General features: G+C 61.1%; 1 protein-coding gene across 2 annotated transcripts; it reads right to left on the bottom strand.

Annotated features, from left to right (window-relative positions):
- Positions 1-1199: 1199 nt before the first annotated feature.
- Positions 1200-22740, bottom strand: B3GAT1 (beta-1,3-glucuronyltransferase 1). Of its 2 annotated transcripts, XR_012066544.1 has the most exons (8): positions 22575-22740; positions 9429-9521; positions 9155-9301; positions 5731-6239; positions 4911-5207; positions 4071-4171; positions 1722-3158; positions 1200-1443 (listed from the first exon to the last, which is right to left on the bottom strand). XR_012066544.1 is itself a non-coding variant. In XM_015245580.3 (7 exons), exons 2-6 carry the CDS (start codon positions 9430-9432, stop codon positions 4085-4087), a joined length of 1044 nt encoding a protein of 347 aa, XP_015101066.1. In that variant the 5' UTR covers positions 9433-9521; positions 22575-22740; the 3' UTR covers positions 1200-3158; positions 4071-4084. The 2 variants fall into 2 exon arrangements, 1 of the variants encoding a protein (XP_015101066.1); XM_015245580.3 differs by having other exon boundaries at positions 1200-3158.
- Between the last annotated feature and the right edge of the window lie 374 nt (positions 22741-23114).

Below are 23114 nucleotides of genomic sequence, written 5' to 3'. Positions count from 1 at the left end.
GAGCTGAGCCGTCCTATCCAGACTCACCAGCTCTCCCAGAACTGCTGGAATGGGAATCATGGCAATGAGACAGAGACTGGACTCCGTGGGCAGGACCAGTGCCGGGGAGTGTGGCAGGGCGCTGTGTGTAAAGGACTCCTGCAGGGACCCCCTCTGTAAGATTTATCCCCAGTTACTCTGCCACACACACCAGCTTGCACACGCATGGCTCTTTGCTGGGCAAGGACCTCCTGGGCCAGCCTGCTGTCCTCGACCTTACCTGTCAGATGACCCCAGCTTCTTTGTCCAAGCCCCTCGGCAGGGAGCACCCTCCAGGCTTCGTTCCGGGTTTGCTGCCAACGAGTGGCCTCACTCCCATCTCCTTTGAAGACTCGTCAGCCCACCCTCTAAGTGCTGGAGGTCTCAGCCCCTCCCCGGCCCCCTCTTCCCTCGGTCTACACTCGTGCCGGAGGCCTCACCCTTGGGGCTGGTAACCAGCCTTCACCCCAGTTCTCTCCAACGTGGGCCGTGGTCTGAGCTCCGGGCACGCCAGCCGTCCCCAGCTGCAGCCCTGGTCAGCACACGCAGCCGCTAGGCTGGGTCTCAGGTCACTCTTGGCTCTTCATACCCACGTCTAGTCCATCAGCAAAGCCTCTGAATGCGTCCAGAGTCCGACCGCTGCCCTCTCCTCTGTTCTGTCCCCTCATCCAACTCCACCGTCCCGGGCCTGGGTCATCAGTGGAAGCAAGTGACTCTTCCAAAAGGCTGGTTAGGCTGAGTCCATCTCTGCTCCAAACCCTCCGACAGCCCCTCTCTTACAGGGCTGGTGCGTGCGGTGCCCCTGCTCCAGGGTCTGGCCACCCCCTCCTCTCCCAGGCGGCCGCCCCACAGCGGCCTGTTTGCTGAACTCTCCCACCGGCAGGAGGTCCTCCTTCTTGGGCTGCTATGACGCTGGGCCCCGCGTGTCTGCTGAGAGGTCACCTGGCTGGCCTGCGCAGGGGCCGGCGCCTCCCAGCTGCACGACCTTTCCTCCGCCCCCACTGTCTCCTTGAACAGATTGTGGCTGAAGCGCCCTAGGTTTGTCCCTCTATCTCCTCCCACGAGAAGGCAGTGCCTTGGTTTCCACTGCTCTGTCCTGGCTCCTGAAAGAGGCCCGTGGACCAGCGCAGCTGGATGGTTACATGAAGGAGGGAAAATAAGGCAGGGCTGACGAGGGCTAGGACTGTTAAAAACCATATTTGACTTTTAATTTTGAAACAAATTAAATACAGTGGAACTAAAACATCAGATGGTGGCAGCTGCGTGGGCTTCACGCCCCCCATCTCTGTCCTCAGGACCCCCGGCCTGAGGGTTTGGAAACACACTGTACTCATGGGCCCAATTCTGATTCACAACGAAGTCGTTCCCAACAAAGATGAACACTGCAGTCCACCTGGGTATAAGTATAAATAAACACACATGCGGCTAAGAGAGGGTGTTAGGTGCAAACAGCCGGACTGGCGTCAGAGAGGGAGAGAGAGGGAGAGACTAGCCCCGCTTGCTGTTCACTGCCAATCTCCTGAAAACGAGCCCTGGGTTTTGGCCAATAAGGTGGCCCCAGTCCAGCCAAGCTGCCCTGTACTCGGGCTGGTCCTGGAAGCGAGGCAGCCAGGTGCCCAGAGTCAACTCACTCACAGACCGAGGCCCGTGCCCAAGCCCTCCCCACCTCTCCCGCCACCCGCCTGGTCCCCAGGTGCTCCCACCTGGTGGCTCAGGGCTCTCAGGGAGGTGAGCCCGTCGAACGGTCTCATGACTACGGGGGTCGGGGGCGGCGGAGTTAAACCCACTTCAAATAGTCAGCCAGTGCTGCTGTGTGACTGTTAGGTCCTGGACTGAGTCCCACACGCCTGTGCACCCACGCACACACAGGGGTGGTTCTCAGGGGTCCTCAGACCCGTCCTGTGAGTTTCAGAGGAGTGGGGGCTGTTAGCAGTTAAAAGTGAACACCCCCTCAGCAGGCTCAGGCCCTTCCTCTTCCTCCACTGGGAGGGAAATTGTGCTTCCAACCGTCAGGAGCGTGAGTGAGAGACCGGCGGAGGCCGGCCGGCCGGCCCATTGGGAAGCTGTGCACGGCCCGGGGCCCAGAGCAGGGAGACAGGGGCCTCATCACCTGGGCCGAGGGCCGCACGCCGCACGCACTGTTCCTTCTTGGAGGGGGAGGGGGAGCTGGATGTGAGGCCAGCTTGCTCTGTGTGACCCCCCCCACCGTTGAGGGAGAAGTGAGGTTTCCTCTCCCACTTTGTGTGTAAATTGCATGATTTCCAAAGTGGTGTGCACTCCGGCCTCCTGCCCTCGGTGTTCAGATCGTCTCCGCCCCTTCCAGGAACTCCTCCCGAATCCAAAGTCCCTCAGGAGAGTCGTGGGGCTGCCCGGGCCCTCCTCTTTCCCTCACACCCGGGCCCCCTCGAGCCCCTGTGGCCTGAAGTTCTGAGGGCTCTGGGGGCGGGGAGGGCTCCCACCTCCCCAGGCCCAGCCTAGGCGAGGGGCCTGGGGCCCATGTGGTCTTCATCCAGGTCAGCCCACGACCTGTGCCGGCTCAGGGTCCCACCTCCTTCCCTGTGCTGGAAGGAGCAGGCTTGAGGGACAAGGGTTGGGGAAGGGGGTCTACTCCCACCACGAGGTACGGGAAGGGGGAGCCCGTTGGCAGCCTGGCTCCCCTCACCCAGGGCTGGCTGCCTTATGCTCTGGAAACAGGAGCTGAGGAAAGCCAGACGGCTGTGTCTCCTCTGAGCAGCTCCAACTGATGCCGGGCCAGGGGCCGCCCTCCGTCTTCAGAAGTGCCTGGCCAGTCTGTCCCGTGTGGTCGTGCGTGGGGCCGGGAGCAGGGATCGGGGGTGTGTGTGGGGGGTACTCTGCTGGACCGCCAGGTCCTTCACCTCCCTCCCAGCCCAGCATCGCTCCTGGGCTCAGGGCCCACGGCGTCTGCTCCAGCAGGCCTTGCCCCGGCGGGATGGAAGAGAACAACGGGTCTGGGGTTTCTGTGCTTTAGGGTCTCCGTCCTTTGTCCTGCCATCAGCTGGTCTCTCTGAAGGCCCCAGAGTAGGAAGGAGGGTGATGGTGATTCCTTAGGAGTTTGCCCCGGAGGGACCACCAGCTGTGGGGAGAGGAGGTGGCCAGGACCGGGTCTGAGAAGGAGGCTCCTGTGAAGGGGAGGGAGGGAGGGTGAGGCGTCAGGGCCCCCTGGGGGCCATCCAGGGGGTCCGCAGAGCCCACCCCCGGGTCCCCATTGAGAGGCAGTGGGGGCACGCGCTCCAGTGTCAGGGATGGGGCAGGGAGTGATGCTCTGTGCCAACAGCATCAGTGGCACTGACCAAGGTAATTTTCTAATTTCAGGGACAAGACAGGCAGAATGACACCCTGTGGTCCCCGTGGGCAGGCAGTTGCCAATGTCATACAAAGCCACAGCTTGACTCCCGGCCAGAGGACAGATGTGTGTCCCACGGTCCAAGCTCTGGCCTCTATGACAAGACCACAGGAAGCCCACACAAAATTCCCAGCTTGCCCATCACCTGGTACCATTCACTCCATTCAGCTTCTCAGAATGTTTCTTTACCCCTAAAGTGTAGATGGAGCCTGTGACCTACTTCGATTGAGGGTTTTAAAGAATCAAACAAAGTAGCAACATGCATGCAGGACTTATAGTTCCAGAGACACACCTGGTACCCCAACAACCCATTGTGCAGATGAAGACATTGAGGCCCAGAGACAGAAAGGTCAGACAGTGAAAAGTGGCACCTGGGGGCCGAGCTCAGCCCTGGGGGCCATGCTTCCACCTCGATTGAGGAGGAACCCACAGGAGACAGAGCCTGGGCGAGTCCACAGAGCAGAACTTGTGAGGAGGGAGCTGCGAAAGGGTGGTGCCTGGATGGCCAGGCCTCCCAAGCAGCCGGTGGCAGAACGACCCAGCATAGCAGGGCTGGTGGGCTCCTGTTGCTCCCGCTGGCGTCTGCCCCATGACCACCACTACTGAAGACAGAGGGGACAAGCCTCGGCAGATCTACTGTGCATCCAGACTTGGGTGGCCTGCCCTGTGTTACCTCCCTCACCCCTACCTGTGTCCTGGGGCTCAGATCTCCACCGTGGGGTCAGTGAAGCCTTTTTTCCCCTCGTTCACCAGCACCGGCTTCTCTGTCCGAGTGTGCCATACCAGGATCTGTGTGCCCAGAGACACAAGAGGATATGGGGCGGGCCCTGACCTCGCCCTGCCACCGCCTGCTCCCTCCCTCCCACCACTGCAAGCATTCCCTGCCCCCTCCGTCCTGCCCTTGTTCCCTCAGGGTTTCCTCCTTTGTTCTTTATTTCTACCCACCCCTCATTCTCGCTGTTTGTACATAGGATGCATTCAAAATATCTGTGGGAAACAGAACGTCTACAGCTACAGAAACAGACAAACAGGCCCCAAGATTTCCTTTTGCTTCTCATCCTCTCCTCTGTTTCTTGATGGGTCTCTCCAGAGGGAGAGGATTCTTCTGGGCCTTCAGCTCAGCCAAGTGACATGACAGCCCAGGCCCTAGCTAGAAGCGCTGTGTGTGTGTGTGTGTGTGTGTGTTCTTGTGTATGCACGCAGGTGTGTGGGAGTGTGCACATGTGTGTCCACGTATGTTGCTGTGCACGTGCGTGCACGTGTGTGACCACGTGAAGGTGTGTCTGGTGGGAGGTCATGGAGCCCAGCTGCTTCTTGTGAGAGAGACAGATGCAGTTCTGGGCTCTGCCCCACTGGTCGCCCCTCCCTGCTTCCTCCTGCCCTCAGTGTGGCTGCCTGATGGGCAGTAACCTGCCCTCCTGGGGGGCCGGGTCTCCCAGGCCCTGTTCCCTTCTCCCTCCTTGGCAGGGAGGGTCGCCTGGGCCGGGAAGGGCTGCACGACTACTGTCAGCTCTGCCGAGGGTCTGACCTTGGTGCAGTTGGCGGCCTTAGGCTCCAGGTCGTTGAGCGTGACGAGTTCTCGGAGGAGGCTGCTTTCCTGGTAGCCTCCCTTCACGCCACGCAGCTTGAAGTAGGCCTGGCTCCGCTGCAGGATGAGCCTCAGGTTGACTGCAAATCCTGCCATGTCGATTGCAAATGGCCGGTGGGGGTCGAACACCGTCTTCCAGCCGACCACCTTCCCTGCCCCGTTGACGCGCGGGGCCTCGTACCGAAGGCCGCCGACGAAGGCGACGGGCCACACGGACACCCTCCTGGTGCTGCGCATCTGCAGGGGAAGAGAGTCAGGACACCCGGGCAGGCGCAGGAGTCAGGGTGCCTGCGCATCTGAGCGGGAAGAGCGTCAGGGCGCCTGCGCTGCCGACCCGCGCGGAGCCCCTCCCGCGGAAGATGAGTCATCAGTGAGCTGTGTGCCCGGCTGGGCCAGGGGCGCAAGCCCGCCTCTCCACCCAGGTCACACTCCCCTTCTCGCGCGACCTGCTGCCCGCTTTGCCCCCTTCTGCAACACTTGTCTTCCCAGGTTAGAGTCTGAAATGACTCCTTCCCCTCCCCACTGCCCTGACTCCCAAACCACAAGACCCTCCGAGGGTCGACACAGAACCCGCGCCCCTGCAACCGGAAGCCCTCAGACAATGCCCCGAGGCCAGGGCTATGGTCTGGGAGCCCCAACGCCAACCCCCTTCCCTTCAGCCAGTTCTCCCAGGCTCCTGGGGTCCTGCAGGCTGCCCCTTCCAGGGTTTCCCAGGTTTCCCTCGTGTGTCCGCGGCCAGCACCTCCCCCGCGGCCCGCACCTCCTCGAAGAGCTCCAGGCTGTAGGTGTTGTCGTCGTCTGCGAAGTACACGACGCCGGGCTGGCTGGAGTTGCGTGGGAAGGTCTCGCGCAGCCAGCGCAGGGCCAAGTTGCGCTGCATGGTGCCCCGCGGGATGCGCGGGTCGCGTGCGTCTCCGCGCAGCTTGTAGTTACGCGGCGTCTCCACGTGCAGATGCGTGTAGTTGAGGCCGGTGTCGCGCAGCAGGCGCGCAGTCAGCGGTGTGCGGCGGGGCGCGTCCTCCACCACCAGCCAGTGCAGGTTGGGCACGTGCAGCAGCGTGTTGGCCATGCGCGTCAGCTCCGCCTTCTGCACTGGGCGGCTGTAGGTGGGCGTCACCACGTGGATGGTGGGCAGCGTGTCGGACCAGGGCGGGGGCCGCGTGTACACGTACTCCGTGCGCACCACCTCCACAATGTCGCGGTCGGACATGCAGTACTCCCTGGGGTCTGTGCCGGGGGGAGCCTCACGCCGGGAGTCACTGCCGTCATCTGCAGGTGGGCGGAAGAGAGAGGTGTGGGCTGGCTCAGGCTGCAGGTACCGCAGGGGCCCCAGCCCCGCCCTGCCACACCTCTCCTCTGCTCTTCCACCTGCCCCAGGGTTCGGAGTTGGGAGGGGGCAGGGAGGCTGCAGCTGAAGGTCAAGGCTGCCTGCCTGACATCCCTTCCCGGGTTTCTCCTAATTCTGACTGCTAGAGACACAGAAATGACCTCTTCCTCCTTCCCACATTTGACAGCTCGGTAGCTATTGAGGGCAGCTGGCCAAATCCCAAGCCTGCATCCTCGGTTCACAAATGTATTGGGTTTAACGTGACAGAGTGTTCTGCCCTTGCCACCCTATGCCCTCCTCATCTGGCCAGAGCCAGCGTGGGACTGCAGAGCCTGGGCACTGCCTCCCTCTGCTGCTGCGCCTGAGGGCGGTGTCAGAACTTTCTCGGACAAAGCCCACTGTGCCCTGGGGTCTAACGTTGCCCTGCCCGGGTTTTCACAAACCCTCGCGTTGGGGTTTCATAATCCAGCCTCTGAATCTTGGTGTGGAATTTGATATTTAAGTGCTGCCTGTTGATCCAGGGTGTCACCCGTAGTTGTCAAGAAAATTTTGTCCTGATCCTGTCCTTTCCGATTCTAGGTATCCCCACATTTGGGCAAAAGGACAGAGCGGAGGCCTGTCTTGGTTCTTCTGTGGTTTGGTGTAGGTCTCCTAACCTGCACTTTCTGGGTCCGCTCTTTCGACCGTCTGGAACCCTACCTGCCCTGCAGCCAGCGGTGCACACCACGTGTCCCAAAGACCCCAGCAGGGACTGGGATGAAACCTGGTGGAGGCCTGGCCTCAGGTGAAACACTCGGAGGCATGGGGAGCCCCTCCTTCCGGCCCAGACAGCTCTAATCGCCAAGCCTTTCTTACATCCTGGACATCTTCCCCGTGGGCGAAGCGTCAGTCCCACCACCAAGAGGAATCAGCACACTGGCACTCTCACTCCTAAGAGCCCTCCCTTCCTGTTTGGATGGCTGGGCCCTCACTGCCCTCACAGCATCTCAGCAGGAGGTGGCAACGAGCAGAGGCCAGACCTAGGATCCCAACACCTGGGCTCAGACCCTGACCAGCCCTGTCACGTACCAACCACGTGGCCTTGAGCAGGGAGCTTCTGGTGCCTCAGTTTTACCAAATGCAAAAGGGAGCTGATAACAGCGTCTACCTTATCGAGTTACTACGGGGTTAAAGGGCTGGAACACTGCCCAGCAGGTCACTCTCAGCTCCTCTTGTATAGGAGGAGGGTGGTAAACAGCTCTATTCCCCGTGGCTTCTTGCAGCTACAGAAAGGATAGTGTGAGCGGTTACACGCAAGGAGGGAAGTGTGGTTCTGGAAGGATGCTGTGAACCAGCCGCTGCCACCTCTCTGCCCCAGTCCTGTCATTAGCAGGTGGGGTCTGACGCTGGGCTCCGGAGGGGACACAGGCTTCGGGCTCTCAGGGAGCTCAGACAGGCTGAAGGCACGACGGGACACACAGCGGCAGCCGGAACCCCGCCCCGGCCAGGGATGTGAGGCCCGCGGGTGCAGATGCAGCAGGAAAGCGAGCACAGACATGGGGAGCAGAGGGGACTTCCCAAAGCAGTTCTGGGTCAAGCTGCTAAGAGAACAATCTTGAGGAGAGGAGACTCTGACCAGGATATAAAGACGGTGAAATTCATCCCACCCTGAGGGAAGTTAAGGTACCGAGGCTGGGGAACGAGACTGAGCTTTCCCTGCCTCCTTTTTTCCACCACTGCAATCATCCCCCGGCGGGTCTGTGCCCTGGGAGGCTGCCTGGGCCTCACAATGCAGCTGGGCAGGACTTCTGCCACCTTTGAGCCCTATGGGCCTCCCTAACGTCTTTCAGTGCCGCCTTCGTTCGGTCTGCCTTGGCTGCTCTGGGGAGACAGCGGCCAGTTCCCTGTCCTCAGGCAGGGACAGCAGTGCTGAGCACAACAGCCTGACTTCTCTGACCCCAGAGCTCTGCCGAGAATGGAATCCACGTGGTGCTGCCTCCTGACACGTGGTAGTTATGGCCCCTCTGGAATGACAGGTTGCAGGATGACAAGCACCAAAGAGAGATGTTGGAGTCAAGGAGAAAGGCCAGGGGCTCCAGGCGCCCAGCCTGGCAGAGGGCGCGCAGCGACCTTCACCTCGGTCGCTCCTTAGAACCTTAGGACCCCCAGCTGAGCAAGACCCGACGTGTGATTCCATGTCAGGGATCCAGACTGCTTCCTGGCCCCTGCCTGCCCCCAGATCACTCATTTCCAGGCCCACCCGGACCCTGCCCTGTCTCTGGGGTGGGCCGGGCACCCCCATGTCTCATCAGGCCCCCAGGTTCTCACGCACATTTCAGTGGGAGAAGGGCTGCCCTGGAGGGTGGTGTCTGCGTGTGGACGCGGGGGAGGAGGGTGTGGGACCAGAGACCGCGGGATGGGGGCAGGCCAGGTGGGGGCACATGCCCGGCCTTGGGGTGAAGGAAGCCCCCGTGAGCGGGAAGAGGTCTGGCCTTGGAGCAGGAGAGGCCAGCTCTCCCACCCCTGCTCCAGGGACGGTCTGCACTTGGTAGGGCTGGATCAGGGCTTCCTGCAAGGAGGAAAGGGAGTAAACAGCACACTCTCCCTGGAAGGCTATGGCACAGCACAGGCTGGGAATCCGCCCGCGCACCAGCCCCACCAGCCCCACCAGCCACCGAGTGCGCCCGGGGAGCGGGGACAGCGTCCGGCCCCTGAGTCTCCGCATGTGTGGCAGCTTTTGTCAGGTCCCTGAAGCAGCCAAGACCCCCCCAGAGGAGGGTCGTTGTCCTGGCTCACCCTATGGCTCCCCAGCTGCCAGCAGCCTTGGCTTTGGTCACCCCCATCACCAAAGCTCATGAGCAGCGGGACAGCGGCTCACCCTTGTGTGCGGCCAGCAGGGGCGCGATGGTGCTCTGGTGCCACACGGTGACCAGCAGCGTCCAGGGCAGCACGATGAGGACAATGGCGAGGACATCCCGTCTCTTCGGCATCTCCAAGGCTGGCTGGGCCCACGGCTCCTCGTTACCTGCACGATGGTGGCGGATGGTCCAAGCACAGGGGAGAAAAGAACAGGAATGGGCCAGGCAGGCCGGGCGTGGGGGAGCGGGAGGCCGAATGCTGGCCAGCAGGCCTTACCGGTGCTCACAACCCACCCATTGCCGAAGCAGTTCTGCAGAGCCCCGCCCGACCGGAGGCTGAGGAGGGCGTTGTCCAGGGTGCAGTCAGGAACCCTGCAGGGTGGACACCTGCAAGACAGAGCAGAAGAGGATGGCCAGAGACCTGGGCGGGATGGGCCCCAGCAGGGCCGGCTGGCTGGGGATACAGGACATTGTGTTTCCTGGGTGGATCCCAGCTTCTGTCTGCTGGTCAGGCACAGCCACCTCTGTCCCCACAAGCACAGGGCGGGCACTGCCCACTTGGAGTCAGCAGGGCACGGATGCAGACACACCTGCCTGGGATCAAACCCCAGCTCATCTCTGTGTCCCAGGCTTCTCATCTATGAAATGGGCACCTTCAGCACCTCCTTCCCGGGGCTTCTGGGAATTAAACAATTTAACGCCCGTGGAGCCCATGGGCCGGATGTACTCAGTGAGCGTCTGGGACGCATGAGCGGCTGTGAATGCTGCATGCTTGTGCCCCCATGGGTGTTCCACAGCCTGGATTAAGGGGTTGGTGCTGGGCTGGGTCCTCCGAGGACCAGTAAGAGGCATTTGGAGGATGGGTCCTGGGAGGGAACACTCTGCCCTTGTTGACGTCGGGGGGACATTCTCGAGAAGCCCCCCGTGGGTAAGACAGAGCCCAGGTCTTGTAGCTGGATGTCAGCGAGGAGACGGGGCCAGGTGGGTTGCCACGTGCTGGTCAGATGGCACTCAAGTGGCAGCAGCAGAGGCCCCAGGAGAGGGACCCTGCATGGGGAGATTGCCCCCCTGCCCCGCCTGGCCTCCCACGTGATGGGAGGTGGGCGCTGAGCCTCCTGACGCCATGGAAACTGTCACATCCCATTTCCCACCTTCCTCATCACTTCTGCCCTGAGCACCATGCAAGGTGCAGCTGGGTCCACAGGGGAGACGGGAGGGGGACCACCCATTCCCAGCACAGCCAGGAGCTGGGCTGAGCAGGATTTGGGCCCCAGGTTTTGGAGACAGTTTGTTTCCCTGTCCTTGTCTGGTCCTCATGCCTCGTGGAAGAACCATGTCATCTTCCAGTGACAGGCACTGTGGTGTCCTGGGTCGGCCACCCTGCCCCCACCGCCCCTCAGCTCCACCTCCACAGTCTCTTTGGAGGCAGCTGGGAAGGCTCCCAGGTTAAGGTTACAGGCAGGGATGGTGGGGGCACAGAGCGCAGAGGAGAATAATCCTGAGGCACGTTGGGTCTCCTTCAGACTCCTATGCCGTGGCCCCAGCAGGTGCTGGAGCCCAGGATCCCACCCCAGGATGCCAGTCTGGGTCTCGTGTGCTGAGTGAGCTCATGCCACACCCCTGCCAATCTCCCACCCGCCCTAGGCCATAGACAGGCTGCAAAGGGGCTCTGTTTGGCTGGGCGTCTTAGGAGGAGAGGCCCTTCCAACAGACCTGGCTGGGAGGTCTCCTCTGGTTCTGTGATCACCCTGGAAATTTTCCAGGAGTCCTGGTCTTGGGGAGGGTGCTACTTCAGGGTGGGAAAGCCACGGCAGAGTGAGCTTGGGGCTGTTCTGCACACACCTGGCCTGCCCGGTGCGCTCAGGTGGCTGAGCTGGGGCGGCCTCCTGCCTCTGGCACTGGCTCCTCTGTGGGCGGCCTGGGCTGCAGTTTTAACAAGAACAGCTGTTTGGATGCACTGAGCACTTCCGTCCTCAGGACTCCTGGGCCGCGGGTGAGGACCTCTTCCCCGTTTCACCCGGGGCTTGCTGAGACCGCGAGGGTCAATGTCTCGTCCAAGTCACAGCACATGGTGGAGCCAGACCTGAGCTGCCAGACCCTTTGGGTCTGTGCTGCAGTCAGGAGCTCGGGAAGGGAGGTCAGGCCCCAGAGTGGTCCCAGCACCTCCCCAGGGGGAGCAGGAGGGGGCCGGAGTGGACATGGGGGGATGGAGGCTGGGGCCGTGGATGGAGGCTCTGATCCCATCCAGTCTGTCTGGTCAAAGCATCTATAAGAGGAGGGGGAAGGGGTGAGGCAGAAAAGCTCTAAAAATAAACTTAGCTATAAACCCAGTTGTGCATTAATTACTCTGGAAGCCATTATGGCCTGAAAACCCCGTAACTTTAATGGAGACTATTATAAGCAAGCAGCAAAATTGTGGAGATAATTATCAGGAGGTTATTAAGCCGAGCAGGGAGGGCCCCAGCCTTGGGGGAAGCCAGCTAGCCAGCAGGGGGCGGGTCTAGGGGAATTGGGGCCTGGGGCCTGGGGTGGGGGTGAAAGCTGTACCCACCCCCACCCCAGACCCAGAGGCCTAAGTCTGAGATGGGGTAGCTGCTCCTAACCCGAACCCTGAAGTAGGGGCTGCCTGCCTGTGGGTAGGGCTGGTGCCTCCGCAGACCCCGCCCTTGGTGGGCTTGGGCAAAGGGGGTGAGACAGAGGAGGGCTGGGTCACACTCAGAGTGGGGAGGGGCGTGGCACGGAGAACAGATGTTTGAGGGAGGCTCCTGCAGGCTAGAGTGAGTGGGGGCTTGTGTCTGCTACGGCCGCGACTCCCCGCCCTCCACCGAGGCTCGTGTCTGTGTCCAGCCTCCGCCGCCATCGTCCTGTGCCCCTCAGCAGGTACAGATGGGGGCCCTTCTGCCCCTGGGCACCTCCCAGGGCCTCGGCTGGATACAGATCAGTGCTGTACAGAGGGGCATGTGAGCCCAGTGGGCCAGGGGCCGGCTCTCCATGGGGGCTTGGGGCCCCTGCTTGTCCTCCTCAGCCCCTGCGCTCATCTCCAAAAGTAGGGCTGGACTGGGAGCACCCTGGTGAAGTCTCAGTTCTGTTTCGTTAGCTACTTGGGGTCCGGACAGTAAGGGCTGTGAGGATGGAGAAGTGTCCTGTGTGACAAAACGGGGGTCGGGGTCCATCAAGGCCAGAGTCAGAGCAAGAGGCCGCAACATGGCTCTCCAAGGAGCTCGGTCATGGTTTAAGGGCCAGTGAGCCCTGGAGGTGGGCCACGTCTGGGAAGACCTACGAGTTTCAGAGTGTCCTGGGACCTAGATCAGGGGCTCTGATGAGCCCAAGGCTGGGCTGGAGCCAGTCAGGCTGGACAGGAGGGGCGAGGCTGGGGAGGCAAAGCCAGGCGAGGTGGGCTTGAAGGCTGGATGGTTCCACACGTGCAGGGAGGCATCTTCCTGAGGAGGAGGCTTGTGTAAGTCCCAGCATCGGTGGTGAGTGGGGCTTTGGGTTAGGTTCCAGGGACAATGCGGAGGTGCGGGAGATGGACAGGCGGCCTTCCGGCAGTGACCAGCCCTCAGGGAGGGGCTTCATGTGGCCCTCTCTCGGGGGAGGTGCTGCAGAGATAGCATGTGCGCACCTGTGTGTGTGTGCGTGTGTGTGTGTGAGCGTGGAGTCTGTTACACACAGACTACCCAACCCCACGTCTCTGGAGTGGGACAGTGGTTGGCTGGCTGGCCAAGGAGGCCGTGGGGTGAAGACTCCTTCCAGGTGACACATACAAGCCACATGTGTCAGCTCAGGAGAAGCAAGAACTGAAGCGCCCAGAGTTGGATGGACGGTGGTCCCCAATGACCGCGCAGTGCAACCCAACACTCCTCCTGGCCACTGCAGCTCTGCCCTCTTTGGAAGCAGGCTCCAGCCTTTCCCAGGAGCTCACCACCCTCTGGAGGTGGGAGGGCTGGGCGCCCTGCCTGCAGCCTGACCTCTCCAGAGTGACAAGACCTGGGGATGCTTTGGGACGCTCAGTGAGCAACCCAGTGCCATATCCTTGAGGAGTTTCCTGACATTTCCCACCAATCTTCACCTAATTTGGAGAAGTTTTTTCCCAGGCTCACCTCATGGAGTCGAGAGCATTCCACTTAGTTTTCATAGGAACGACACATTCTTTTCTTTCCAGCTCACAGTTCGTGGAGTGTCACATTCTGTGACCATGAGAACACACAGGACCGTCACAAACAGGCTGGGAACAAATATTCCAGATGCTCGGGAAGGATGCAGCTCACTGGCTACCAGAGGGGACCCCAGGCTCCCACCGGCCTGGGTACCGTTTAGCGCACGGACAGAATAAAGGACATTGGTCTTACAGGGATGGAGGAGAGCCCCGGCTGTGCCCGTGAGGAAAGAAGCTGTCCCCGTCTTCCAGGAGCCCAAGCCCCCCTGGGCCTGGGAGGGATGCGGGTTAGGGGGCCGGGGCTGCGGAAGGCAGGGGAGGGGCAAGGTTGACAGAAGCCGGGGCCCCGCGAGGGGAGGGTTGACCCTGCCCAGAGATCTGTGGGAGCCCTAATGGGATCAGGGGACGAGTATCGATTCTGCTGCTGCTGCTCAGGAGAGCCGGACACAGAGCCAATCAGCTCCGGTCCAGCCAGTCCACACTCCATTAGCCGGCCCCCGAGCCCTGGCCCCCGGCCCCCATCCCCGCCCTGCCTGACAGGACACGAGTGGCCTCTCCACCCGCCATCCTCGCCCTGGAGCAGGTCCCACAGCTCACTCCACTCTCAGGAGGGAAGTGAGGTCCTGGGCGGCCATGCTGTTGGAGCAGGTGAGGTTCAGTTTTCATGATGCCCAGCCCTTTGGTCTCCACTGAAGGCTGAGAGGCAGGCAGGGGGCTTCATCCCCATTGTACATATGAGGAAATTGTGGCTTGGAAGGGCCCAGGGTCTGGGAGTTAGCGGAGCTGCTCACACCAGGTGCCTGTGCATGCTGTCTCCCGCCTGCAGGCCCAGGACAGGCTCCCAGCTCACTGGGACGGCCCTGCCCTGCCCGCCCTGGTCAGCTGAGGGCCCAGGAAGGGGCTCCCCCACAGTTTCACGGTGCAGGCTGTTGGGGAGGGAAGGCCATGCCCTGGGGCTCTGCGTCCTGCCATGGCCTGGCCACCTCTGGCCTTCACTTCAGAAGGCCTGGCAGGAAGGGCAGTGTGGACTCTGTGCCTCGCCCCACCTTGTCGCCTCTCCCCAGGAGACCAAACCCTGGGTGGGGGCAGCAGGGCAGCTCCACTTGGGCCTGGTGTAAACCCCACGTGACAGCTTTGGTTTCTTCCAGCCCAGCAGAGTCAGAAAACACACTCCACCTTTTGCTTGTTTGGGGCAGTTCCCTAGTTTGCTTTCTGGTTTTTCAGAGATAACCTTTGGATTAGGTTTGGACTCTGACTAGTTGAAGACTGAAAACAGGTTCGGACTGCGTGTTACATCCGGTTCACCGTGGAATCTGAACAGATCGAAAACTTCGGTGTCACCCAGGCTCTGCCGTGCGGCCACACCCACCACTCCCTGTGGCCTCTCCCGTTTCCCTTCTACCTCTGCCTACGGCCGTCTGACCCACGTCCAATACAGCGCCTCCCCTCCCTGCAGGGCTCCCAAGAGCTCTGGAAGCCACCAGACCTGCCTTTGTCCATCCAGATGGTGACTTCCCCTCCCACCCAGGGTCTGGGCCAGCCCCAGGAGCACAGTTTGAGTTCAGATGCCCAGAGAGCAAGCCAGGCCCGGCCTCAGCCGCAAGCACCCCCTTACTTCCCTCATTTCCCTCCTCAGATTGGCCTCTGACTCCTGCTGTCGCCTCTGCCACAGCCCAACGTGGGGCCTGCGTGTCCCTGTGTTTTATCATGCCCCTCTCCCTCTCCCCACTGCCCTCTTGATGCTGTCTGACTTGGCCTGTAAGCCTGGTGAAGGCACCAGAGACGCCTGCTGCCTGTCCTCCTGGACATGGAATTTGCCGTCTATCCTGAGAGCTCCTGAGGCTGCCTCCTTGCCTGACCCCTTGCAAACCAAAGAGCCCCTGAGTGGCCTCACAGTGCTGCAGCCCACGTCTTCACACACGTGTGTGTGCATGGCCAGTGCCCGGTCTGAACGAGTGCATGTGTGTCCGTGGGCGTGTGTGAACACCCTCGGCTTCTGAGCCTGGCTGGAGCCCTCCTGTGACTGGGTCTCCACTCGACGGAAGGCCAGCTCAAGAGCAGACCGAGGGTGGGTCCCCTGTGCCTGAGTCACAGGCTCAGGGAGCAGAGGGGCTCAACCAACGGCTCCCAGGGCCGTCTCCCCACTGCCTCCATCTCCTGGCTGCACCCCACCACTGAGAACAGGCCAAGCAGAACTGCAGGTGGGTCCCCCTAGCACAGATTGAGATCCTGCCCAGACGAGGTCCTGCCTGGTTCCAATACAATGACAGCAAAATGCCCCTGAACACGCTGGCCTTTCCTGCCATGGGCCCATCTCTGCCTCTCTGGGCCTCCCCTGTGGATGGGGGTCAAGGAGACCCCAGCTTCCCCCCAGCTCCCAGAGTCCCAGGTGCCCGGGAGGTGGGGGATTGGGGGCCCAGTGGGCGCCCCTTCACCTGCCCACCTGGCACCTCTGCTGGGAGTGCTCTCCCCAACTTGCTCCTGCCCCACCTTTGGGGACTGTCACATGGGCTGGGCATTGAGTACATGTGGTTGGCACTGGACAGTCAGGGGAGCAACCAGAGACCCAAATCAGATGCCTAGGACTCAGCACAGAGGTGTCTGCACCATCCCCGACCCAACAGGCCCCAGGCTGGGCAGGGCGGTGGAGAGATATCGCTGTTAGCACTCTGCCCCATCGTTGGTCTGGCATCAAACGACCCCCAGCCTGACGACGAAACACATCCACATGGTGGGACCCAGCCTGAGGGGAACAGAGTCCTGACACCTGCTAGCACGTGGGACCCCAGAGGATGCTGCGCTCAGGGAGAGGCAGAGCAGCAGGACCAACCCCGTGTGACCCACTCACAGAGATGTGTAATCAGTCAGACCTCTGTAGACGGAGAGCGGAAGGGCAGGTGCCCGGGCTGGGGGCTGGGAGCTAGGTCGGGGGTAGTTTAACGAATACAGAGTTCCCCGTTTGCAGAAAGAAAAGGTTCTGGAGATGGATGGTTAAGATCACTGAATGATGAATGTTCTTAACAGCACTGCACACTTAAGAGCAGTTAAGATGCTACATTTTAATTTTGTTGTGCTTTTGTTCTAACCACAAAAAAAGAACCTGCCATCCAGAAGGTCTGGGCAGATGGGTCAGACGCACCTGGACATTGAAGGAGGGGCACAGGAGGCCTTCCCAGCAGCAGGGCTGGGCGGGCACCTGTGTGTTGTCCCAGTGTGTGCAGCTCCCTGCTGGCTGTCACTTGGCAGGGTAACCGCCAGGAAACATGCACAGGGCATGGCTGTGGGAAGCCCCCAGAGGCTCCAGATGAGCTGTTAGGAGTGAGCAGGCCAGGACGTGGACAGATGATGGTGTGCGTGTACACACAAGCATGCACACACATGCACACATGCACGCGCACACACAGGGCAGCCCACTGTGTCCCCAGTCCTCGGGCGTGGAGGGAGGTGGTGGACATTGGGAGCAAGTGGGACGCTTGTTCCTGGAGCGAGATTTACGGGAGGGAGAGGAAGTTAACACTGACAGCTGATGAGGTAGATGAGTAATACTTCAGCTTTAGTTCAGAGCTTTCTGACGGAAGAAGAAGGGGAGCACGTGCTCAGAGTCTGTACAGCAAGTTGAGCTCAACTGCCCAGGAGCCGAGCGTGGGTCCCACCTGGGCATGAAGGGGCGAGGCACTCATTACACGCACTGACGCCCCTGGAAGGAGGGGCTCCAGGTGGCCTGGTGTGGCCTGCTCCACTGGCCGCACCCTTCCAGAAACTGCATCTCCAGGGATGCAGCCCTGACACCTCTGAGTCTGCACTTACCTCCCAGCGTGCTGGACAGTGCTGGGGATGGGCTGAGGATGGCCTGGATTTGCTCGGGCTGAGAAGCCCACCCCAGAAAGACCCCAGTCAGCTAATGGGGACACAAGGCTTTGGGTCTGGTCTGAGCAGAGCCGGCACCCCAAACCCTCTCGAGCCATTGTGGGCCTGACGGCTCACTCCACCTGATTTCCAGGCTGACCTCATTCCTTCGGCCAGAGCATGCGTGAACATACCATGCAGACTGATGATTCACTGGTTTAATTAAAGTTTCGCATATATTTTTAATGTGTCGCCTGTGGCCTGAACCAGCTGACCTTCCCTGGGGCCCTGTCAAGGCAGTTTAGGTCTGTCCTCTGGGGTCAGCTGTCATGAAGGGGAGAGAGGAGGCCTATCCCAGTGGGTCTGTGGAAGGGGCCTGGGGGTCCAGTGTGGGTCTCCTACCCTGAGCCTGGGGGGCTGCTCCTGCCACCCCGTTGCTCATCTCTGTCCTGCACAACATGGGGGGGCCTGAGAGCGGGAGGGCTAGGCTCTGGGGGACTTAGGCCACCATCTGGGACAAGGCACCAAAGTGCTGTGTGACCTGAAACAGGAATGGAACCTCTCTGGGCACTGGCTTCCTCATCGGTAGAAAGGAGGAAACAGCCTAGAGCCACAGAATCCGCCCCTTTCCCAGTCTGGGCCAGACCACCTGTGCGTCCACGGCTAGCTCATAGCTGCAGATGCTCCCCAGACCCATTTACTCTTCTTTCTGCCTTCGCAGCAGGCGGGCCCCCTTGCTCCTGCCTCCTGCTCCGGGGGCGTCTGTAGAGGAGAGCCTTCCGGGGTCAGTAGCACAGTCTGGGAGGAACGCTCACACGCTACATGCCCCTCCCGCTGTAGATGAAGAGACAGCGGCTCCTGAGATTCTGCCCCTCAGTGAGTGGCTGGCACACCTGGTGCTGGGACTGGCTCAGCCAGGTGACCTCTAAATCCTGTCTGCCCAAGGCCCCTCTCCCTCTGCTGGGCTCCCCCTCCCTCAAGACCAGGGGCGGTAGCCCAGGTGGAGCCCTCAGGCCCTCACCCAGCAGATGCTGATGGCCGGGAACTTATTTGCTCTGTTTATTTTTTATTTCTATTTATTTACTTTTTGGGGGGGGTTAGGTTTACTTACTAAATTATTTTTTTAATGGCGGTACCAGGGATTGAACCCATGACCTCGTGCAGCTCCTTTTATTTTGAACGCGTGGGGGCTCCAGAAATGGTCTTTGGTGGGAGTGGTGCCACTAAACGGAATCTCAGGTGTGCCCACTTCCCCCACGCATGTGGCTGCGTTCGTGTGCAAAGACGGACACCCCCCGTCCTCTGTCCTGGGGAGAGCGAAGCAGGCCCACCCACCGGCCTCATGCCTGTCGCAGGTGAGGAGACAGGCTCAGAGGGGTCAGAGATGGAAGCAAGGCCATGCGCCGGTTCCACAAGGGTTCGCTACGTGAAACGTTAACTGAACGAACAATAAAAAATTGCAAAGCAAAGCACTTGCTACTCCTCTTCTGAGTGGTTAACGTGATTAACCGTAACACTCAGTCCTGCCTCACAGACATCTTGCTATCGTCCTCGTTTAGAGATGAGGAGTGTGAGGCACAGAGAGGTCAAGTACTGGCCCTAGGACACACAGCTGTGGCGGCAGAGCGGGGATCTGAGTCCAGTAGTTGGGCTCCGTGCTCGCAGCACCTGGCTGAGCCCTCTGTGCAGTCTAGGGCAGCATTTGCCAGGAGAACTCTGTGATGCTGGGAATGTGATGGCCACTAGACACATGTGCTACTGAGCTGAGAAGTGGCTGGTTTGGCTGGGGGACAGCCCACCAGGGAGGGAGAGCAGCCTACCCCATTCCAGCATTGGGTTCAGGCTTCTGAGTGATGGTTACATGAACAGCCCAGAGCTTTGAGCCTAAACGGACTCATGGCCTCGAAGGCCAGATTGTTCGACTGCTTCACGCAGAAGAGAACGAGATAGACGGAAGTGAGGCAGAGAGGACCGCCTGTGCCCAGCCTCACACAACAGTCAGCGAGCACCCGCAGACCAGGGACCCAGCTGCAGGTTGGGTCCACTCCTGGTACCCACGGCCAAGCCTGCCATCTCTATGCCCCTGCTCCCCTCCTTCCCGAAGTTTCTTGAAGAGAGAAACCCGGTCCACAAGTTTAAAACTGCAGGCAAGTTTTATCCCCAAGTCCATCCAGCTCCTGGTAGTCCAGACACTCTCCACTTTGGGCTTATTGCTGGCGAAGCCCTAAGCCCTGCCAAGCACTTGGCTGGGAGGCCGCTGCCCTGTTGTTGCCGGTGTGCTCAGGGAGTGCAGACTCATTTTAATATTGGCTGGAGCTAAACCTCATCAGAAAAGTAAATTTGCTATAGCTGCAAAAAAGGAAAAAAAAAAAAAAAGCAACCCACACAGTCCTTTCTTCCAAAGTTAAATAAAAAACCTGATCTGACTCTAACGTTTCAGTTCCCGGCATGGCCCAGAGCCTGGAACACAGTAGGTGCTCAGTGAATGAGCACGAAGTGGGGGTTTGGAACCATCTCCATCCACCTCGCCATCCTTCAGCACAAACACCGAGAGGCCACCGGGTTGGAGCTCTCATCAGTTGCATGGATTTTTTTGGACAACCATTGGCTGGTAAGTGGAAGGACCACATTGCTACTGATCAGACATGGAAATGATATTGTTGCCATGGATGGGCAAGGGGGCACCGGGAAACAGGCACTGCTGGGCAGAGAAGGCCCAGAGTCTGGAGGCATGGGAGATAGGAGAGATGGCAACCCCAGTGTGAATGGCTCCGGGTTGGCCAGAGAATGGCTACTCCAAATTCCAGAGCCACTCAGAAGACATGCGGAAGTGAGCAAAGTCCAGACGCTACGGTGACATCCACCTAGAACTCTACCACAAACAGCCTGGTACAGAGGGCTCCTGGATTCACAGGCCTTCAGGGAGCCAGGGCTTAGGGGGCTCAGCTTCCCCCACAGTCCACCAGCTGGTCACGGAGGGCCTGAGGCGGCCCCGCCTGGCTGAGCCCGTGCCCTACCCCGTGCTCAGCGGGGCCCCCAGAGGCCTTCCGGCCGGAACCCTGAGGCTGCAGCAGGAGGTTTTCCTCTCCTTCTCTCCAGGTGTTGGGTGCCTCCAGCCCACTGTACCCAGGGCTGGGGGGGGGGCAGGCCCCAGGAGGTAGGGGACCCCTCAGCACAGGGGCTGGTTCCGGGCCACATCTCCCTGAGGGTCCCGGTCTCACAGGCGGTCCCCCTTCTGCCTTCGGGCCTCCCTCCGAACCTCACATTCATGCGAGCCTTGGGAAGAACCTTCCTCAGGAGACTGTGCCCCTGCTTCACCCAGGGTTGGGAAACTTGGGAAGGAAGCCGGCTGCTGCCCCCACTCCCCGCCCCACTGGGCTCCCTGCTGGCTGCTCTGTGAGCCTGCTTCTGTCCTTTCTGCCCCTTTGTCTGTTGTCTCTCGCAGCTGCTCTGCCTGCCTCAGACTCTCAGATTCTCTTTTCCCGAGCCCTGCTTCCCTTCCCCTCCAGTTCTCAGCCGAGGGGAGCTCTCAGGCACCTCTGTGCCAGCTCCTCCTGCAGCCAAGCTGAACCAACACGCCCAGATCCTAGGGCTTGGCTCCAGGTCAGCTCACCCTGCGACAACTCTCACACTTGCAGGGCTCCTGCCCTGTCTCCCCCTCGGTGCTCACGACCAGGGGGTGTACAGTGACTCGGTCCCCTCACCCCTCGCCCCCGCCCCTCAGAACTGCGGTGGGAAAATCCAGGTGGGTCCAGAGGCCTGAGGGAGGGGACTGGGCTGGCTCTGCCAGCATCTTCCTCTGCAGCTCCTGGTCTCTGCCTGTGCCCCTCAGTGATTCACCTGCCCCACACTCTGAGGACTAGCCAGTGTCTGTTCATCCAGAGACCTACATGCACATATTCAGCCCAGCGCCTGTGGGCCTCTAATGTGCCTGAACACACAGGGATGCCCAAGTGTCCAAGGGCCTGGGACAGAATGGGCATGGCAAGCCACTCGGCACCACTGCTGAATGGGGCCCAAATCCATCAGCCCTCTCCGTTCTGTACTCCCGGCAAGCCTTTCTGCTCCCACCCAAAGGGGCAGAGGGGAACGGCACGCAGCTCCAGAACCTTAGGGGGTGCTGGGGATGGACTGAGCACAGTGCACAATCTCTCTGAGGGTCTCACGGGGGAAGGGTCTTCATTCCACACGGAGGGAAGGGGACTTCAGTTTGGTCCAGTAAAGCCAGTAACGGCCCCCAGCTGTGCAGGTTTGGGAGGAAATATGTCCATCTCTGTGGTGGCCACTGACAGAGGCAGGGAGACACAAGGCACAGAACAAAAATTTCAGAAAACCTCAAGCCATGTTCCTGTGAAGCCACACGCTGCACAACCCCAGTACCTTATGAAGCTGTGTCCCCATTTCCACACAAATGCACACAATAGTGTCACAGGCTATGCACTAAGACATCCCTACTCAGTCCTGTGAAGCAGGACACGCCACAAAACCCACACTCAAGTCCAAACAGGCACCCTACCCAGACTGGTTCCCACGCAGGTGTAGCTGCGCTTGCCCCCGTCCCCCTCCAGGCATGGCGCTGACAATGGTCAGCAAGGCCGGCTTCAGAGTCCAGTGCATCAGAAATCCCCAGAGTCCCTCAGCCCCAGCTTCTGCAAGAATCCATGCAGACAGTGCCAGCTGAGACTAGGCCTGGCCAGAGAAGGGGACGGGGAGACTGGACAAGGGCTTGTGTATGTGTGTCTCTTGACCTCAGCTCTTGGTCCCAAGCTGTCACCTCCTTCCTTGTCACCGCTGGATGCCCTGGCCTCCTTCTTCCTTCTTTCCTGCCTCACGTCTCAGCTCCTTCTCAGAAGTTACGGGCTCTGACTTGGGAGTGATCAGGACCCCATGCTGGAGCCCAAGTGCAGCAGGTAGAGGGTAAACGGGGTCGTGCTTCTCTCCTCCCTCTACACTTAACGTCCCAAGGACCCTGGGCCACCTGGCCACCTCTTAGCCCCTCAGCATCCCCGGCAGAGCTGCAGAGACTTAACTCGCCGGTGGCTGCAGCCTCAGAGCGGTTGAGGACAACGCTGGGGAGCCCGTGTAGCGGGTGCTGGCCCCCAGACCCGGGCCCTCGGCAACCACCTGCTGAGGTGGGGAGGGACCAGCAAGCTGAGAGCCGGCTAGCTGGTGGGAGCTGCTGAGAACCAGCTCCCCACTCCACGTCGCCCGAGGAGGGCGGGCATCGCCCAGGTTTTGTTTCGAGGCCCCTCGGCCCCAGTCCGGTTCCCGGCGGCTCTCCAGCTGCCCCGCTGCTCGCACAGCCACACACACAAACACACACACGCACATAAGCACACACACACACAGGCGCGCGCACACGCGCCCAGGAGGACATGGCGCGGGTACTGATGCGGACGCATAAAGGGGCTCTGTGAGCGGCGGCGGGGGGCACTGACCTGCGGCGGCGAGTCCAGATCGATCCCGGTGAGGTCCATCGCGGGCGGCAGCCCCTACGCTCCAGCCCCGGCGACCCCAGGCTGCTGGCCCCGGCCGCGCGCGCCTCCGTCCCAGGGGGCTCTCGGGCTGCGGGCCCCCGGGGGCCCCTTCATAGCCGCTAGGTCCGCGCCGTCCGCCCGCCGCCCCGGCCCGGCCCGGCCTTTCTGCGCTTAGCTCAGAAGGGGCGTGGGGAGGGGAGCCGGGCAGGGAGGCCGGAGGCGCAGAGGGGAGTGGGGCGGGCGGGCCCCGGGAGCGCAGAGCGGGGGCGCGGGGGCCGGGGCGCGCGGCCGGAGCCCAGCCGACCGGGCCGGCGCGGAGTCCCCTCGGCAGCGGCGGATGCGCCCCGGCCGCCGCGGCTGTGACAGCGCAGCCGGCCCCGCCCCCGCTCCCCGCCCGCCCCGCCCCCGCCCCCGCCCCGAGCGAGCGCCAGCTGCCGGCGGGACCCGCGCGGCTGATGGTCGGTACCAACCTCGTCCGCTGAGGCGGGGGCGCGGAGGGAA

Source organism: Vicugna pacos, chromosome 33 (genome assembly GCF_048564905.1).
Source record: "Vicugna pacos chromosome 33, VicPac4, whole genome shotgun sequence".
Taxonomy (NCBI): Eukaryota; Metazoa; Chordata; class Mammalia; order Artiodactyla; family Camelidae; genus Vicugna; species Vicugna pacos.
Note: the sequence above shows the minus strand (reverse complement) of the source record. Positions and strands in the feature narration are given on the sequence as shown.

Coding starts and splice junctions, on each gene's coding strand:
- B3GAT1 (XM_015245580.3), bottom strand. Junction 6,240..9,154: donor CCTGCTGGCCGCACACAAGG/GTGAGCCGCTGT, acceptor GCCCACCTGCAG/ATGACGGCAGTGACTCCCGG. Junction 4,172..4,910: donor AGGCCGCCAACTGCACCAAG/GTCAGACCCTCG, acceptor CTGGGCACACAG/ATCCTGGTATGGCACACTCG.